Here is an 8,912-nt window from a genome sequence, read left to right on the forward strand (position 1 = left end):
GAGGGGAATGTTCCTAATGTGGAAGTTGGTGAAACAATGCAGATGGATGAAGATGAAAAGGAGGAAGAAGTTGCAAAGGAAGAAGAAGAATAATTGAGGGCCAAGGAACCGAAGTGGAAGAGCACCTTAGAGGAACAAATTCCCATACCTTTCCCTACGTTAGCAAAAAAAGCCAAGAAGCATGAGGAGCTTGATCCCAACATAGTGCAAATCTTTAAGAATATGGAGGTAACTATTCCACTCTTTGATGCCATAAATCAAGTTTCGAAATATGCTAAGTTCCTTAAGGATGTGTGCACTTATAAAGAGAAGATTGGTAGACTAGGGATGAATTTATTAGGCAATTCTGTTTCTTCTGTGATGGATGATTTTCTTAAAAAATATAGTGATCCCGGTCCTTGCTTGGTATCTTGTATGATTGGTGAGATTCAAATTAAGGATTGCATGTGCGACCTAGGGTCATGTGTGAGCATTATGCCACTCTCGATTTATGAGAAGTTGAACTTTGCACCATTGAAGCGATCCGGAGCTAGGTTTGTACTTGCAGACAAGAGTATAATTTCAATTGTGGGCATTGTTGAGAATGTGTTGGTGAGAATTCAAGACTTAATCTTTCCGGTAGATTTCCATATCCTAGAGACACCTCCCATTGATTCGGATAGGCCATCCTCCATCTTACTTGGAAGGCCATTCTTGAAGACATCCCGGTTTAAACTAGATGCATTTTTGGGAGATTATTCATTTGAGGCTAAAGGGAAGGTGGTGAAGTTCAAATTGGAGGAAACCATGCGGCAACCTTTAGAGGTCCACTCAATTTTTGGTTGTGATATTGTTGAAGATGATGTGATTGAAGAACACCTTGGGAGCAATGATGAGATAAGTGCCATTAGGAATTTGGGTATAAGAGGACTTAGCAAGGAAAAGGGGAAGGATCCAAAACATCCATATCCTCAAGTGAACAAGGCTCCCAATCATGGTGCAACTGACAAGTGAAAGCATCTCCCCTTGAAGGACACTCTTACCAAAGGCAACAAGAAGGACAAGATGGATGTCCTTGAGGATGTCCCAAAAAGATGATTTTAAGCTCATGACCGTCCAACTTAAGGACGTTAAAGAAAAGTGTTAGGTGGGAGACACCCCACCATGGTATGATCTTCCTTGTACATAATTTCTTGAATATAGTTTTAGAGCCTTTGATTGATTTTGTGATTGTTTGATGTTGTTGAGTTGATTTTGTTTGATTTTGTTAAGCTTGTTAGAGTCTTCATGAGGATTTCATTGATCTTAGTATTGGTTGAATTGGTAATTTTTGAAAAGAAAATGCTTGATTTTGATTGTTGCTTGAAATTTTAAGTATTTTTGAAGCATCTAGCTTGTATGAATGCCAAGATTGTACTATAATTGTTTTCCTCATGTTGTTGTTTAAAAAAAAAAAAGTCGTCCCACGCGTAGGCGTGGACGACACATACGCGTCGATGCGTTTCCACAACTCCTGGTACAAAAAACTGAGAGTTGTGCTGGGACTGTTCGAATCCTATGCTGGGAGCACAATGCTTCCCATGCGTGCACGTCTCTGACGCGTACGCGTTGATGGTCCATAATGCATACCCACGCATGAGCGTGGGTGACGCATATGTGTCGTTTGCTGAGTTCGTAACTCCTGGTACAAAAACCAGAGTGTTGCGCGAGTTTTATGCTACTATTGTGCGAGGGGCACAATCTCACCCCACGCGCAAGTGTGGTCGATGCGTACGCGTCTCCCTCCCATTTCTGCTATCCACGCATAGGTGTACACGACGCTTACGCGTCGATCATCTTTTCCCACCTCCACCGTACGCGTGGATGAGGCGCACGCGTCACATGCCTGACGCAGCTAGAAGTGCACGCTGCCCTGTTCTCTTCCTTTTCCCTTTCTTTCTTTTACTCTTTCTTCTCTTTTTTTTCCTTCTCCTTACCACCTTTTCTTCACCCATTACCACCGGCAACTTCAACCACCAGTGACCACCACCTCTGGTGGTCCCACACATTTTCTCTCTCCTCTCTTCTCTCTTCTCTTTTCTCGCTTATACTCAACCTCACTTTTCTCTCTTTCAAGGTTGCATTTCTCTTCTTTCTTTTTGTTTCTTTTTAAAATTTGTCTTTACTATTGCATTTAATTACTTTACTCTCTTTATTTTGGTTGCATTTTAATTTTATTGTTTGTTTGTTTGTTTACCCTTGTTTCTTTTCTTTCCTTTTATTTTCTTGCATGGGTGTTGAATCTCATTTACTTTTGAATTGGTGAATTTCTTCATATCTCTTAGCTTGTTTGTGCTATGATAAATGGCATTCTATTTTGGGGCATATCCCCCTTGAACTCATCAAACTTGGTTGTTATTTACACGTTGCACACCAAGTATTTGTGAAAAAAAGAGCCAATGCCATCTTTGTTCATTGTGAACCTTTTTCTTTCAACTTAGTTCCTCTTTTTCACAACACTTGCACTACATGAGCATTGATCGTCATTTCCATGATTTTTCATCATCAATTGCTCATTATTTGTGGTTTGCTATGATTGTAGCATTATGTAGGAATGAGTGGTTCAATGCTCTCTAACCCTATATTCTTCCAATTCTAGACTTCATTGTCTTTGAGTTAGTTGAGAGAAAGGTTTTTCTATGACCCTGATAAACCCAGATTTCGTGGTTTATTTTGTGCTTTATTTTGGGGGATTTATTCACCTTTTTCCCACATTTATTCAATGAAATAACATGGTTTTATAATTCTCCCTTGAATTATGCTTAAATGTAAAAACATGCTTTTTAGACCTTAAATTGGTGATTTTAATTCACTTTAATTCCATTCGATGCCTTGATGTATTTGTTAAGTACTTTCAGGTTCATAAGGCAAGTATTGGATGGAAGAAATGAGGAGAAAAGCATGCAAAGAGGAGAATGCATGAAGAAACAAAGATTTGGAATGCACCAATGGACGCGCACGCGTACAAGGCGCGCACGCGCAAAAGTGGTTTTCCACAAGGACGCGCAAGCGTACATGCCGCTTCCGCGCGGATGAGGAATTTGCCAATCGACGCGCACGCGCACATGACGCGCGCGCCGATATTCTTACTTGGCCCACTTAAAGTGAAATCGCTGGGGGCAATTTCTGAGCTGCCCAGGCCCAAGTCCAACTTGTTTCTGAGTGTATTTCATGCAGAATTGAAGTCCAAGCATGGGGGGAGCAATTGTTGGTAGCTTTAGCATCATGTAGTTTAGTTTCTAGAGAGAGAAGCTCCCTCTTCTCTCTCGATAGAGCATGCTTTATCACGATCTTTGGGAACTCCTCCACCTAGTTCGTCGTCCAATCCTCCGCTTGAGTGGGTAAAACTTCTAACTCTCAGCTTTATTATCCCACTTGAGTATGGTTTGCTTGAAACGGATGGCCAACTTAGGGCGCTTTGTGGAATTAAGCGAAAGAGGAGGATCTTTAGTGGTTGGCATTCTAAATCTAGGCTCATTATGGTGGGAAGCTCGAAATTAGAGAGCATGGATTGGTGTAATGCTAAATTAAATGGGTCTAGGAGAGTAGTTTGGTGCTTCCATGAGAATTCTGTTTTCTCGTTGCCCGGACAAAGTCAAGGCAATCAACTAGAAGATGGGTGCAAGGACAAGATATGAGATCCTAGATTATCCTATGATAGTCATTCTCGGGAGCTCACGTCTTGGAGAGAACCTCACCAAAGCTTAATGAAGAAGGTTGGAACTTCTGACAACCGATTGAAGGACAAGCACTTTTGGAGGTTCAGGGATGGATACAAGCATAAGCCACCTTGACAAGAAGCCTCCCAAGGTCCAACTTAAGGACTTAAACTAAAAGTGCTTGGTAGGAGACACCCCACCATGGTAAACTCTTTCCATTCTATTGTGGATATAATGAATGAATGAATTGGGTTCCATTGTATATAGTTTCTTTACTTCTTGGTATATTTTTCTTTGTTTACTAAGGTGTTTATGCATTCCGTGCTTTAATACGGGATGGAACTTTGGATTGATTTTTTGCTTGAATTGCAAGTTTTCTCAAGTTGTTTAAAATGCCCCTATGTTTCAAAATGTGCTTAATCTTGCACCTTAGCTAGTTCTAGAGTTTTAGAGAAGGATGGGAAGTTATGAGATCTTTTGATGCTCATAAAAAAAAAAGCAAAGCCACGCGCAAGCGCAAAGCGCGCGCGCGTCGGTTGCGCATTTTAGTTTTCTGGGCCAAGGACCAGAGAGTTGCGCCACTTTTGGGCCAACTCTGTGCCTCAACCCACGCGGACGTACACTATACGCGTCCGCGTCACTCCCTGTTTCTCTGTCCACGCGTTGGCGTACTTCACGCCTCCGCGCCCATCCAATAAGCTCAAGCCATCCACGCGAACGCGCACAATGCGTGCGCGCGTCGATACATCTTAGCATCACCCGGCCAAAGGACCCGAGAGTTGTGCCAACTCTGGGCCTCTTTTGTGCCTTTGACCCAGCCCATCCGCGCCGACGCGCACTTTACGCGTCCGCGCCCATTCTAATTCCTCCATCTACGCGCAAGCGCGCATGGCGCTCCCGCGCCGTTCTTCCATTTCTCCCACCCACGCAAACGCGCAAGGAACGCGCACGCGTGGATTCGAATTTTTACTTACCCCAGGGACGCAAAGCCCGAGCGCGTTCGCGCATCAACCCCCTTCCCCCTCCAACGTTCCATTTCCTTCCTCTTCCTCTATCTCTCACCTTCAACTTTCACCCTCCGGCGAGTGCTCCGCTACCATCGCCGCCGCCGTTACCGCCCAACCGTTGCCGCATGATGAGCGGATAATTTATACGCTTTTTGGCATTGTTTTTAGTATGTTTTTAGTAGGATCTAGTTACTTTTAGGGATGTTTTCATTAGTTTTTATGTTAAATTCACATTTCTGGACTTTACTATGAGTTTTTTTGTTTTTCTGTGATTTCAGGTATTTTCTGGCTGAAATTGAGGGACTTGAGCAAAAATCAGATTCAGAGGTTGAAGAAGGACTGCTGATGCTGTTGGATTCTGACCTTCCTGCACTCAAAGTGGATTTTCTGGAGCTACAGAACTCAAAATGGCGCACTTCCAATTGCGTTGGAAATTAGACATCCAGGGCTTTCCAGCAATATATAATAGTTTATACTTTGCCCAAGTTTAGATGACGCAAACTGGCGTTCAACGCCAGCTCTCTGCCCAATTCTGGCGTCCAGCGCCAGAAACAAGTTGCGAAGTGGAGTTCAACGCCCAAACTGGCACCAAAACTGGCGTTCAACTCCAAGAATGACCTCTACACGTGCAACACTCAAGCTCAGCCCAAGCACATACCAAGTGGGCCCCGAAAGTGGATTTATGCATCAATTACTTACTTCTGTAAACCCTAGTAGCTAGTTTATTATAAATAGGACTTTTTACTATTGTATTAGACATCCTGAGTTTTATCTTCGGATCATAGAATTCTTGGTTACTCCGGTTCCCCTCTGGGGCTGAGACCAATGAACTCCATTATTACTTATGTATTTTCAACGGTAGAGTTTCTGCACTCCATAGATTAAGGTGTGGAGCTCTGCTGTTCCTCAAGGATTAATGCAAAGTACTACTGTTTTCTATTCAATTCAACTTATTCCACTTCTAAGATATTCATCTGCACTTCAACCTGAATGTGATGAATGTGACAATCTTCATCATTCCCTTTGAACGCGTGCCTGACAACCACTCCCGTTCTACCTTCGATTGAACGAATATCTCTTAGATTACCAATACAGGGGACTGAGTCTGAGATATTGGGATCTTCGTGGTATAAGCTAGATTGATGGCGGCATTCATGAGAATCCGGAAAGTCTAAACCTTGTCCATGGTATTCCGAGTAGTGACAGACGCAAAAGGATAGTAAATCCTATTCCAGTATGATCGAGAACCTCCAGATGATTAGCCATGCAGTGACAGCGCATCGGACCATTTTCACAGAGAGGAATAGGATGCAACCAACGACAAAGGTGATGCCTCCAGACGATTAGCCGTGCTGTGACAGAGCATTTGGATCATTTTCCCGAGAGAGATCGAAAGTAGCCATTGGCACCGGTGACATCCTTACATAAAGCTAGCCATAGAAAGGAGTAAGATTGATTGGATGAAGATAGCAGGAAAGCAGAGGTTCAGAGGAACGAAAGCATCTCTACACGCTTATCTGAAATTCTAACCAATGAATTACATAAGTATTTCTATCCTTATTTTAGTACTATTTTCGAAAACCCCATTACTATTTTATATCTGCCTGACTGAGATTTACAAGGTGACTATAGCTTGCTTCATAACAACAATCTCCGTGGGATTCGACCCTTACTCACGTAAGGTATTACTTGGATGACCCAGTGCACTTGCTGGTTAGTTGTGGGAAGTTGTGAACCATGGTATTGGCATCATGTTTTTGGCGCCATTGCCAGGGAAAGAAAGAACAATGAATTTTACATAATCAAAGTGTAATCACAATTTCATCCACCAAGTTTTTGGCACCGTTGCCGGGGATTGTTCGAGTTTGGACAACTAACGGTTCATCCTGTTGCTCAGATTAGGTAATTTTCTTTTTGTTTTGTTTTCAAAAAATTTTCAAAAATTTTTCAAAAATTTCTCCTTTGTTTTCGAAAAAAAAAATTTTAAAATAAAAATGTTTTCAAAAATATATTTTTCTTCAGAATTTTTAAGAATGAATTCTAGTGTTTCATGAAGCATGTTGAAGCCTGGCTGGCTGTAAAGCCATGTTTGTAGGGAATGTCAGGCGTGTCATGTCTGGATTACATGCTAAAGCTTGGCTGGCTATTAAGCCATGCCTGACCCTTTGATTGGAGCTTTAGACTAAAGAGCATAAGATTCCTGGAATTCATATTAAAAATTTTGGAATCCTTATTTTTCTTTTTCAAAATGATTTTCGAAAAAAAAATATAAAATAAAAATACAAAAAAAAATCATAAAATCATAAAAATCAAAAATATTTTTTGTGTTTCTTGTTTGAGTCTTGAGTCATGTTATAAGTTTGGTGTCAATTGCATGTGCATCTTGCATTTTTTGAAAAAAATCATGCATTCATAGTGTTCTTCATGATCTTCAAGTTGTTCTTGGTAAGTCTTCTTGTTTAATCTTTGCATTTGCATGTTTTGTGTCTTTTCTTGTTTTTCATATGCATTTTTGAATTCTTAGTGCCTAAGCATTAAAGAATTCTAAGTTTGGTGTCTTGCATGTTTTCTTTGCATTAAAATTTTTTTCAAAAATGTGTTCTTGATGTTCATCATGATCTTCATAGTGTTCTTGGTGTTCATCTTGACATTCATAGCATTCTTGCATGCATTCATTGTTTTGATCCATAACTTTCATGCATTGCATCATTTTTCTTGTTTTTCTCTCTCATCATAAAAATTCAAAAAAATCAAAAAAATATCTTTCCCTTTTTCTCTCTTAAAATTTCGAAAATTAGATTTGACTTCTTCAAAAATTTTTAAAATCTAGTTGTTTTTATGAGTCAAATCAAATTTTCAATTTAAAAATCTTATCTTTTTCAAAATCTTTTTCAAAAATCAAATCTTTTTCATTTTTCTTAGTTATTTTCAAAAATTATAAAAATATTTTTCAAAAATCTTTTTCTTATCTTTATCACATAATTTTCGAAAATAACATCACCAATTAATGTTTTGATTCAAAAATTTCAAGTTTGTTACTTACTTGTTAAGAAAGATTCAAACTTTAAGTTCTAGAATCATATCTTGTGATTTCTTGTGAATCAAGTCATTAATTGAGATTTTAAAAATCAAATCTTTTTCAAAAACTAATTTCTATCATATCTTTTCAAAAATATCTTTTCTAACTTCTTATCTTCTTATCTTCTCAAAATTAATTTTCAAAATTTGTTCCAACTAACTAACTAACTTTTTGTTTGTTTCTTATCTTTTTCAAAACCACCTAACTAACTCTCTCTCTCTAATTTTCGAAAATATCTCCCTCTTTTTCAAAATTTATTTTTAATTAAACTAATTATTTTATTTTTATTTGAATTTTCAAAAAACTACTAACCCTTTTCAAAATTTATTTTCGAAAATTACTAACCTTTTTCAAAAACTATTTTCAAAAATCACTAACTCTTTTTCAAAAATTATTTTCGAAAATCCTCTCCCTCTCTCATCTTATTCTATTTATTTATTCATCCACTAACACTTCTCTTCATCTCACATCACTGCTCCTATCCTTACCCTTGTGTTTGGATTCTTCATTCTTCTTCACCCTTATTCCTTTTCTTCTTCTACTAACAATAAGGAACCTCTTTACTGTGACATAGAGGATTCCTCTTCTTTTCTTGTTCTCTTCTCTTTTTTTATGAGCAGGAACAAAGAAAAAAACATTCTTGTTGAAGCTGACCCAGAACCTGAAAGGACTCTGAAGAGAAAACTAAGAGAAGCTAAAATACAACAATCTAGAGACAACCTTATTGAAAATTTCAAACAGGTAAAGGAGATGGCAGCTGAACCCAACAACAGTAATGCAAGGAGGATGCTTGGTGACTTTACTGCACCTAATTCCAATTTACATGGAAGAAGCATCTCTATTCCCACCATTGGAGTAAACAATTTTGAGCTGAAACCTCAGCTAGTTTCTCTGATGCAGCAGAACTGCAAGTTTCATGGACTTCCATCTAAAGATCCTTTTCAGTTCTTAACTGAATTCTTGCAGATCTGTGATACTGTTAAGACTAATGGAGTAGATCCTGAAGTCTACAGGCTCATGCTTTTCCCTTTTGCTGTAAGAGACAGAGCTAGAATATGGTTGGACTCTCAACCCAAAGACAGCCTGAACTCTTGGGATAAGCTGGTCACGGCTTTCTTAGCCAAGTTCTTTCCTCTTCAAAAGCTGAGC

At 39.3% G+C, this 8,912-nt stretch overlaps 1 protein-coding gene across 1 annotated transcript; it reads left to right on the forward strand.

The window, feature by feature from the left end:
• The first annotated feature begins 222 nt into the window (after positions 1–222).
• LOC148547896 (uncharacterized) lies at positions 223–993 on the forward strand. The gene has a single exon (XM_088495563.1). The coding sequence runs from the start codon at positions 223–225 to the stop codon at positions 991–993; it is 771 nt and encodes a 256-aa protein (XP_088351689.1).
• Positions 994–8,912: the final 7,919 nt, after the last annotated feature.

The sequence above is a fragment of the Arachis ipaensis genome, chromosome B8 (assembly GCF_059453495.1).
Source record: "Arachis ipaensis isolate K30076 ecotype BB chromosome B8, ASM5945349v1, whole genome shotgun sequence".
Lineage (NCBI taxonomy): Eukaryota > Viridiplantae > Streptophyta > Magnoliopsida > Fabales > Fabaceae > Arachis > Arachis ipaensis.